Genomic DNA, 11,674 nt, shown 5'->3' with positions numbered 1-11,674 from the left:
AGGCCCGTGCCTAAAAACTGCACAGTCGGGTCGATCGAAGGCCTCGAATAGGCCTAGGCCTACACCTGTGATTAGGCATTGCATGAAGGCAGGTCCTCGGCCCAAAAGCATGTGAAAATCATAGTACTGCGAGCCCGCTGATATAAAGCTCTGATAGGCCTATGCAGGGCCCGTCCAGTATTAACCTGGTATTAACACGGATCAAAGCTGACATCAATCCATGCATGCTGTAGGCCTAATTGTGTGTCTCAAGCATGTCAAGTCTTACAAAGTGTCAGCATGGTCAGTGGACCAGTGTAACATTTAAAATTTAGCAAATTGAGTTCGGGCCCTTTTTTGTTTATATGGTGTAAAAATGAAGCACCAAATGGCTTCAAGTGGACTTTCATTTTGCAAAATTTCCCCCCTCAGACACCCCTACGTATGCGTAAACAACTGGCCATTTTCGCTTTTGTTTTGGACACCCGTACACTTTAGGCCTATATTGTTTTAAGTAATAACTTGAATGATTAGGCCTACAGTAATAGTGAATAAAGGTCCACGAATGGCTTTGATTGGGCCTTCATTTTCACGTTCCGAACTTTATCTGACACACAATAGTAGTGTCAAAATCGTCCACCAAATGGCTTCAATTGGTCCTTCATTTTGCCAAATTTTCCAACTTCGGAGGGGGAATATCCCACCTTTTTCGTTATGCTTTGGATACTCGGAACTTTATGTTTAAAGCAATTGAATGTATACAATAATATTGAAAACTTATCCACGAATTGGAAATAAGCTCTCATGCTCATCCACAAATTTTCCGCTCTTTCAAACTCATATACAAAAGTGTCAAAATGGTCCCAGAAATGGCTTCAATTAGGTCTTCATTTTGCAAAAGTTTCTCACTTCTGAGGGGGGGGCATATCCCCCCTCAGACACCCCCCTGCGTCGCGCTAGCAATTGGAGTTTATTGAATAATATTGAAAACTTGTCCCAGAATGGGGAATGAGCCGTCATGGTCATTTCACAAGTTTTCTGCTCTTTCAAACTCAAATTTTACACAATAATAGTGTGAAAATGGTCCGCAAAATGGCTTCAATGAGGTCTTCATTTTGCACAAGTTTCTCACTTCTGAGGGGGGGCACATCCCCCTCAGACACCCCCCTGCATCGCGCTTGCAATTGAATTTATATAATAATATTGAAAGCTTGTCCCAGAATGGGGAATGAGCCATCATGGTCATTTCACAAGTTTTCTGCTCTTTCAAATTCAAATTTTACACAATAATAGTGTAAAATGGTCCATAAAATGGCTTCAATTAGGTCTTCATTTTGCAAAAGTTTCTCACTTCTGAGGGGGGCAAATCCCCCCTCAGACACCCCCCTGCGTCGCGCGGGCGCGACGCGATGACCGCTCCGCGGCCATATGGTTCATCACCCTCTACCAATCTCATCCCTATTTTGCGCCCCCCGTATTTGTTGGTCTCTGGATCCGCGGCTGAGTACCATGCCTGGCGACCTAATGTAAACCAGGCTTGAGCGATATTTAGATTAACCAAAAATAATTATTTTATCAATTACTTTTTTTTGATCAGGTACTCAATTATTTTTAAAATAATCTATTGTTTTTCTAAGCAAATAGATTTTTTAAGCAATGATTTCAACTGGTAGGTTGTTTTTGAAATAGTTGCATCTTTATACCAGCATAACAAGTGAAACAAGTGTTAAGGGGGTACTACACCCATGTGGTAAATTTGTGACTATTTTTGCATTTTTCTCCAAAAATAATTACACACTGGTAACAAAAGTTATGTATATTATTGGGGCAAGGAATCCAATTACTACACTGAAATTTCAGTGACTCAAGACAAGCAGTTCAGTATATATGATAGGAAATGAGGTACATCCTAGCGGTACCTTATTTCTGATCATAAATAACAAACCGCTTGTCTTGGGTCACTGAAATTCCAGTGTAGTAATTGGATTCCTTGCCCCTATAATATACATAACTTTTGTTACCACTGTGTTATTAGTTTTGAGAAAATGCAAAAATAGACACAAAATTATCGAGGGGTGTAGTACCCCCTTAAACACATCTTTCTCCACTTAAAATGCATGTACAGCAATGTTTACAGTCACACGATATTCAATACATCAAAAATAATTAATTTAAAAAAACAGAATCAAAATCAATTGTTTTTAAAAATCAGCCAAGCCCAATGTCAACTGTTAACTATTAGTATTATTATTTAAAAATACAAAATTAATCACCTATGGCACACAGTTTGTGAACCCCTGGCCTAGTGCATTTTTTATTTTATATCTCTTTGAAAGGCATATTTTTAAGTCATGCTTGGGAAAATTGTATGTGAGACAAAAAGTCCATACAGAGCAGCAAACACGAGAAAAGAGAACTGAATTTACATTCCTGAGTCAAAAAATATTCTTATAATCCGAGACAAAATTAAAAAGACTAGTATGCGTCTGACGTCGCAGTCAATCAAACTCCCCATGACCCTTGATTGGTACCATAAAAAGAAGGTTGATTCATCTGGTGTTGATTGGATAAAAAGGAATCACAGAAAATGGCTGGAAATTGCTGTACTTTACAAGGCAAAAAGCAACATTGTGGACATGGTGCCTTCAGGAAAGAAAGGTTTTTGAAGGTGTAAAATTAACCATAAGTCACAATTTTTTACTGCTGTTTAGATTCTCACATCATCACAACACTTGTAAACAAACCATGTCTGAGTTTAATTGATGCAAACAATTTTTTTTAATTCTGTCTTTGATTATACCAATAAATGTGAAATGTTTTGGAGCTTAAATATTGTACTCATTGTACTTCAATGTGTAACTTAAGGAAAATTCTAGTTTAGATGCAAAAGATGATAAAAACCATTTTCAAACTGTTTGAGTTCAGGGCTCAGGCCACCAAAATCTGCCCTATTATGCATGCTGTAAATTAATACCCCACTTTAAAAGTTTGGTACAATTCTGGTTTACACAGTACAGCACACCCTGTGTTTTAGAGTAGGTTAGGATTAGGGTTATTATAATTAGGGTGGGTTAGAATTAGGGTTATAATAAGGGTGGGTTGGGGTTAAGATTATACTTATGTGCAGAGTATTCCAGAATTATTCGAAAAGTTCCAAGTAAACTGAACCTATGATTAAAAATAGCACATATTTTCTTATTATTTGACCATTTAAATTTGCTGAATTGAGAAAAATGGATGTCGGTGTTTGCATCTGATCTCTTCTGTTTAGTGTAGTCTCCATATTGGGTAAAATGTGTGTCATAGCAAGCAGAGGTGGCAAGGGATAGCTGGTTTTGGTGGAATTTGAAAATATTATAAAATAACCGGTACCACTCAAAATAAGTTATAGCCATGATTTGTTTTATTCTTTGCTATATAACTATTTGTGAATATTCTGAGTCATCCAGGTACAAATGTAGATAGATAAGGTAAATACATATTTTTAAATATGTATTTACTGTTCATCTGGACTTACTTTTTAAGCTGGCTACAGTATTACTTCTCCACCAAGACGCATCTTCAAGCCTAATGAGCTGGCATCTAAATGTCCTGTGACATCACTCCAACTGGGTCACGGGTCAACATTTCAGCGCCAACTCATTTAGGCCTGAAGATGCGTCTGGGATGAAACGTGATACTGTAGCTAAATAGTAAGTCCAGATAAATATTTTAAATATTTATTTTACTTCATTTAAATTGCTAAAAGGAAGATGCACACAAATTGTGGTCAATTTTGACCTTGTATTTTCAGGGGGCCAACTTGCCCCATCTCCTGCACCTTGATCAGTATGTCACTGCTAGTAGTCATTTACAGTGTACTAAAAATACTTACAAGCAACAAAGAATGTTATTTTGAACATGTACGTAAATATTAAAAATGATTGTAGTCTCCGTGTAATTTATATGGATATGAAATCTACACTTTTGATATAGCAATACAGTGGAACCTCGTTAAACCAAATCTGTTAACACAAAAAACCTGATACAGTAACACAAAGTGATGTTGAAAGTGAAAGTGAAGTCCCTGGCATTGCTAAAGTACCTGATAACATAAAATCTTGATAACACAAACTGTAACCTGTGGCCCCATAGATTTCATGTTAAAGATGTTCCACTGTATATTTTCTTTCTTTATAGAATATGTGCATGGGGCCATCCACCTTTAATTATCAAAACTGTTTCACTACAAATTTCATAGTGAAACTCATCAGTCTACACTATATGTACCTTTACTAACTAGGATATGATATCAAAACCAACAATTGAAGACTGTTATACATTGTATAAGTACTGTATCGAAGTGATCAGGAGTAAATCTGAATAAAATTTGTTTATATAAACTTTATAGATCACAAACATTAAGTTTTCAAGTGTGATGTACTCTTATCAGACAATAGAGGTAACTCTTGAAATCATGTAATAGTTCATTTACATCAGTCAGATCAGTCTAAGAGTTACGGCCAATAAAGTTTGGGTAATTTTTCCCACCTGAGAAAAATCGTGCATGGGGCAGAAATGGCACCCATTTCAGGCCTTATTTTAACAAGCCTTGGGATCTCCTTATAGAACCCATACCATTCCTCATATGTGTCAGCTTTATTTATCTCAATATGTGAATGCAAACACCACTAGGTGAGGATATACTCCCCTCTAACTCCCTTTATTTTGATTTTTCAGGCTGTAATTTCCACAGAAGATGTTAAGGATTCTACATTGTTTATAGAATGCACTACCAATACAGGCTGCTACAAACTTACTCAACTAGCCGACATCCCCAACAAATGTCCTTATCATTCACAAGAAGATCCAGATTATGTGCATGGTTTTAAAGCAATTGTTATGGATACAGGCCATTTATACGTTGCTGGTTCAAATGATAATCCTCCAACAATAGACCCAGAAGAAGATGAAGAACATATCAAGTGGGCATCTGAAAATAGCTTCTTCAAGTATGATTGGGATAAGAATGAGTGGATAGTCCTCCCACCGATGCCTAGCGTCCAGTCGCTTCCGATTCTTCTTCAGTTGGATAATTATTTATACTCCATTGCATTCATGCAGTTTGAAATAATACCTACGGAGATAATTCAGAGGTACAGTTTATCCCATCAGACTTGGGAGCGTATACCAGGAGATGAACTGAATCTCAGCATACAAAGTGCTGTAGTGATTGGTGGAGACATATTGTGCGTAGGTTTCCTTCAGCAATTTGTACTTTATAGACCAGAGCAGAATAAATGGTTTGAAGTGTCTGTTAGCGTCCACGAAACGGTAAGATACATTACTGAGAGAAGCCGCAAACAGTACTTGCTAGTTCACAAAGGGATTTGCTACTTTGTCCATGTACCCAAATATGTTGAAGGGGATGTATGTGACATTAAGGTGATCCGGCTTGCTTGCAACATTAATAACAATGAGCCCACTGTTACTTTTGCAGAGAGGGTGGATGAGATAGAGACATTTGGCACATATGCGGGGTGTTTAGACCAACCATTGTTCACATTTGACAAGCGGAAGCTAGGAATGACAAAGATTGCATGTGAATGTGAGTCCCATTCCCATTGGGTGTGCTAGATTAGCTGATGCAAGAACATGTATGGAACCGGGGTATGGAAGAGGGGATGATGCATCCAAAAAATATTTCTATCAAAAGTAACAATATTGCAGAAAGGAAAAAGGCGATACCGAAACTAACAGTTGTAGTGTTACGACATTGATTCTATGAGAATCTGATCACCTATACCTATATAGAAACAATATACAGGCCTACATGTAGGTATATTATATCTCAAATAGGAGTCATAAGAAGTTTTGATTTTAACTTTTTTGGGCCATACCCCATTTCTTGAGTACCATACCTTGCGACCTAATGTCAATAATTAGGTCTATTTATGCAATTGCAAAGTTACTCAGCTATGAAGCACAGTTTGGGAACCCAAGGCCCCTAAAGAAGTCCATACACTACAGAGCAACAAACACTAGAAAAGAGGACTGAATTTACATTCCTGAAGGAAAAATATTCTCATAATCCGAGACAAAATTAAAAAGACTATAGTTTGCATCTGATGTCACAGTCAATCAAACTCCCCATGACCCTTGATTGGTTAATTAATAGCATAAAAAAGGTTGATTCATCTGGTGTCGATCGGATAAAAGGGAATCACAGAAAATTACGGTACTTTACAAGGTACTAGTATTATAAAAAAGCAACCTTTCTAGGCATTGTGAACATAAGTTGCACTTTTTTACCACCGCGTTTAGATTCTCAAGTCATCACAACACTCGTAAACAAACCGTGCCAGAGTTTAATTGACAGATGATATGTCAGACGCAAACTAGTCTTTTTAATTCTGTCTTTGATTATACCAATAAATGTAAAATGTTTTAGAGCTTGTGCATGTATGTATTGTACTCATTGTATCTACATTGTGTAATTCTGTTCAGAGTTCAGATGCAAAAGACGATAAAAGCCATTTTCAAATTGTTTGAGTTCGGGGCTCAGGCCACCAAAATCTGCTGCAAAATTCATGCTGTAAATTGATTCCCCACTTTAAAAGTTTGGTACAATTCTGGTACTGCACACCCTGTATTTTAGGGTAGGTTATCATTATAATTAGGGTGGGTTAGGATTAGTGTTAGGGTTATAATTAGGGTGGGTTAGGGTTATATATACTTGCTCGCAGGGTTATTCCAAAAGTTTCAAGTAAACTGAATCTATGATTAAAAATAGCACATATTTTCTTATTATGTGCTTTATATTTGACCAGTTATTACTTACTGAGAAAAATGGATATCGGTGTTTGCATCTGAACTTTTCAGTTTAGTGTAGTCTCCTTTGGGTAAAATTTGTGTCATAGCAAGCAGAGGTGGCAAGGGATGGCTGGTTTTGGTAGAATTAGAAAATATTGTAAAATAAGTTATAGCCATGATTTGTTTTCTTGTTTACTATATAATTATTCGTGAATATTCTAAATCATCTAGGTACAGTGTAGATAGATAAAGTAAAATACTTAAACTGTTAATCTGGACTTATTTGGCTACAGTATCACTTCTCCGTCTTCTCATACAAGACGCATCTTCAGGCCTAATGGGCTGGCGTCTACGGACATCACTCCAGCTGGCTCACATGTCAACATTTTAGCCCCAACTGATTTATAGGCCTGAAGATGCGTCTGGGATGAAACGTGATACTGTAGCCAACTTAAATAGTAAGTCCAGATGAACATTTTAAATATTTATTTTACTTTATATTGATAGCTTTACAACTATCAGTTGCATACCAGGCAAAATGTCTGGGGGGGAAATTGCGAAATCATCCCACAGACCCGCTACCAAAATGAAATTACCGGGACAAACCTAAAGGAAGCTGTGCACAAATTGTGGTCAATTTTGTCCCTGTTTTGATCGCTTTTTGTTCGCCTTGATCGGTATGTCACTGCTAGTAGTCATATATTTACAGTGGACTAAAAATACTTACAAGCAACATTAACAAAGACTGTAGTTTTAAACATTTTCATAATGATTGTAGTCTGTGTGTCCAATGGACATACAATGTACACTTTTGTTAAAGCAATACAGTGGAACCTCATTAACACAACAAAACCTAATAACACAAAGTGATTTTGAAAGTGAAGTCTCTGGCATTGCTTTTTGTAAGTTAAAAGTACCTATAATAATACAAAATCTTAATACACAAACTGAAACCTGTGTCCCCATAGATTTCATGTTAAAGAGGTTCAACTGTATTACACTTTCTTTCTGGGATATGTGCATGGAGTCACCTACATTTAATTATCAAAACTGTTTCAATACAGATTTCATACAAGAAAGTGAAACTCATCAGTCTACGCTAGCTTGTACCTTCAGTGACCCTACAGACTTTTTATTCGACATAAAATATTTGATGTAACATTATCTATGTTATTTATACATATTCCCATTCTATTTCCAGCATGTTTAAGTTCTAACGAATGTTTGATGACGTAAGATTGATAATTCTACCAGATATTTTATGTAACATATTATCGATTTTACGTCATCAAACTTTTGTAACAACATAAACATCACTGGAAATAGAATGGGACCAGATTAAATAACGTAGATATGTTACATCAAATATTCTACATCGAATACTCGGAGTCTGTAGCAGCCCTTTCTAAGGACTGTCGATGTCGGGATTAAAAAAAATCTATATTGGCCACTCAATATCGATCAAAAATGATTTTACTACAAATTTTATTTATATATCTTATACATTCATCCATACATGCAGGGGCGTAGCAAGCGGGGGGACAGGGTGGACGAAGTCCATGGGCCCCCGAGGGTTCAGGGACCCCCAAGCAAAAGAGGAAATGAAATAAGCACTGATTAAGGAGATGCTACAATGCTGGGCCAGGCCAAAATTTGGAGGCCCCAAACTCACCGTGAGGAAGGTATGTGCACTTAAGAGGTCAAGTTTAGTCTACAAATTGGGGGCCTATAAGATCGACAGTAGTGGCAGAAGAATTGCAAATAAGCATAGTTTGTTCTGATCTTACTAGGACATTTGCCGGGACATTTGCTTGCGAAATTAATTTTTAATTTCAGACCATTTTAGCCCAAACTGAAGGTGAATTTTGCTATGTGAAGGGCTAGTATGATATGCGCGAAGTGCACAAATTTTGCAGTTTTGCCCCAAAACATGCTGTTGTCTGGCTACGAAGACATGCACAGGGCAATTTTGGGGCCGCTCTGGCCCAATGGTAAATCCGGCTCTGCTAAAAGGGCCCCCGTACTGTTTCTTGTCCATGGGCCCCTGGGGCTCTTGCTACACCCCTGCATACATGATAACCATCTGCTTTTGGTTTGTATTGGTCTGGTCAATGTGATTACAGCTACAATGTCTGTGCTTCCAAATTAAAGAAGGGTACAAAAAAAGTTCGTGAAGTTAATGTGAACCAGTTATAGTTAATGTGAACCAGTTATTTGTTTTGCATAGCCAATATAATGTGCATCTAATGCAGCTAGAACGAAGGAGATTTGGAATAGTAGCATAAGAGATTATAGGTATATCATAATCAACTGATAGATGAAGTCCTACTTAGTAATAGGCAATTTGTTTCATTAGGGAGGATGGGTACTAATAAAAATGCTGATGACCGTACATTTCTTGCATCTTAAGGGATCTAAAATGAGCGTTTATTGCTTTTCGACAGTATTTTTTGTGGGACATGAGAGCACCTCAGACCTATCGAATTGCATTCTGAATACGAAGCATGTCTTTCTGATATCAAATAATTTTCATTTTTTGAAAATCATAATATAATACAAATTTTATGACAAATTATAAAAAATTGATATTTTTCAAACTTTTGATATATAACAGTCCTCGAAGTAAATTATATAAATCTAATGATATATTCTTAAAGTGTATGTAGCAGGGAGGAAAAGCCGACGGTCAATTGAAAATTTTTACCTTTCATATTGAAGATATGGATTTTTTTCCCAAAGAGACCTAATTTTTTTTGGTGTTTAGGAAAAAAAATCCATATCTTCTATAATGAAAAGGTCAAAATTTTCAATTGATCGTCGGCTTTTCATCCCACCTACATACACTTTAAGTATAAATCATCAGATTTATAAAGTTTACTTCAAGTACTGATAAATATCAAAAATATCAATTTTTAATGATTTGCCATAAAATGCTAATTTCAAAAAATCTAAATTATTTGATGTCAGAATGACATTCTTCGTATTCAGAATGCAATTCGATATGTCTGATGTGCTCTAATGTCCCAAAATAAATACTGTCCAAACGTTCATACCCCAGCCCTTAAAACAACAGTCATTCAGTTTCATTTCGCATAGTGAGATAGAAGTGAAGCTTTGTATCTGGGGTAAAGTTTGGTTTGGATAGGGATCTACTGCTGAATATCTGAACGTAGAACTATCTATATAAATTGGCTGAGATTTCAAATTTTTCTCAAATTTTTGACAATTTTGGCTAAAATGAGGCAAAATTCTGCTATTTTCCAAGAAAATGTGGAAGAAGTACCCATCCATATATCCCAAAATTGGCCTAGAAAAGAGGGCTATTGATATATCAAATGGTGGTGGGGGAAGGGGCTTTGTAGAGTTTCATCCATCTGTTTAGTTTGTTGCATCAATGGTAAACTGTACATAGAATTAGATTATAGCATGGAATAACAGCAATATTAAATAAATTCCATTTTCAAAAAATCTTGGTGTTCTGGCTTGTTATGCTGATTACATAAAGTTCATAAGGCCAAAAAAAAAAGGTTTCTCCCAAAACCCGAGCCCCGCGTTATAAAACCCCACGATATTACAAAAAACAAAAGCCGAAAATTTTTTTATTTCAAAAAAAAAAAAAAATATTTATAGTTTTTCCAGAAAAAAATCGGCGAAAATCAAACTTTTTCTCAAAATACCATGAAAAAAAAAAGTCGGGAATAAAAAATGGCATTTCGCATTTGTTTTTAAATTTCTCGTGAGCTTTGAGACAAACCTGGGTTTTTTTTTGGCCTAATTGGTGGTGCTCCAATTGTTACTTCCACTTCGACAAGAGAAACCTTAAAAGTCGAGACGGTTGAGGGATGTTCGAATATGAGCCCCGCACCATATGTCTTATCACCATGTTAAAATCTGGATGCTTACTGGTATGGATCGCAAAATTTATCGCACTATTAGCAAATGTTACTATGCGAGCATAGAAATGTACACGTATATAAGACTTTTGAATTAACAAGAGACATATGAAATAAGGTAGAAAACAGACATATATAGAGCACACTATCAAGAAGAGATTCTTGGTGATCTTGATTTGGTCTCTGGATATTTGTCTATAGCGTTTGGTTTGGTTCATATTAGCGTTGTCGGATAAATCTGGGGTTGATACCTGCAGCTGTCTGTCCTTTGCGCCAAGATCCAGTGCATTGGATCCAGTGTCATCTGTTCCGTGAGACGATGGAATCTGTATAGTACTCTTCTTAGCATGGAAATGTCTCCTCAAGTAGATATATATCCCGGTGTAGCTGAAGACCACCAAGAACAATGGGATAGGGAATCCAATGGCTGCAATGCAAATTGCCATTATATCAGGAAGGTAGGCAGACCCAATAGCAGAGCACGACAGGTCACCAATGTCATAACCGAACTGACCAACTCCTGCCAGTATGAGAATGATGAAAGCCACCCATGGTATGATCCAAGGAATTGCGATTAACATGACAAGCTTCCATGAAGTGAATATCTTACTATACGTGTATGATTTGGTTATCAGGATAAGACGATTGACTGCAATGGCTGCGAGAGTGTACAGACTCGTACCTCTACAAGCGTATATTGTAAACCCTGTAACATCACACAACCATATAGCATTAGGAATGGGCCATTCATTATGACCAAGAATGCTAACAGAAAACCAGATCAGGAATATGGATGTCAATAAGTCAGCCACTGCTAAACTTGTCACAAAAGCATTTGTAGAGGTTTGTAGTTTCTGGGAGAAGGCCACTGCTAAAATAATTAGCGTGTTCCCAATGATACCAGTTACGGAGATAAGCAAAGTAAGGATGGCTGTAAAAATTTGCTCCCAGTAATTCACACTCATGGGAAAATTGATAGAGCCATTGGTGGTTGCATTAACTGTTTCCAT

At 36.8% G+C, this 11,674-nt stretch overlaps 1 protein-coding gene across 1 annotated transcript; it reads right to left on the bottom strand.

Annotated features, from left to right (window-relative positions):
• Positions 1-10,564: 10,564 nt before the first annotated feature.
• Positions 10,565-11,674, bottom strand: LOC140157904 (melatonin receptor type 1B-A-like). The gene has a single exon (XM_072181151.1). It carries the CDS (start codon positions 11,672-11,674, stop codon positions 10,565-10,567), a length of 1,110 nt encoding a protein of 369 aa, XP_072037252.1.

Source organism: Amphiura filiformis, chromosome 7, assembly GCF_039555335.1.
Source record: "Amphiura filiformis chromosome 7, Afil_fr2py, whole genome shotgun sequence".
Taxonomy (NCBI): Eukaryota; Metazoa; Echinodermata; class Ophiuroidea; order Amphilepidida; family Amphiuridae; genus Amphiura; species Amphiura filiformis.
The sequence above is the reverse complement of the archived record's forward strand: the minus strand, read 5'-3'. Positions and strand labels throughout refer to the sequence as shown.

Coding starts and splice junctions, on each gene's coding strand:
- LOC140157904 (XM_072181151.1), bottom strand. CDS start 11,674: ATGGAAACAGTTAATGCAACCACCAATGGCTCTATCAATTTTCCCATG.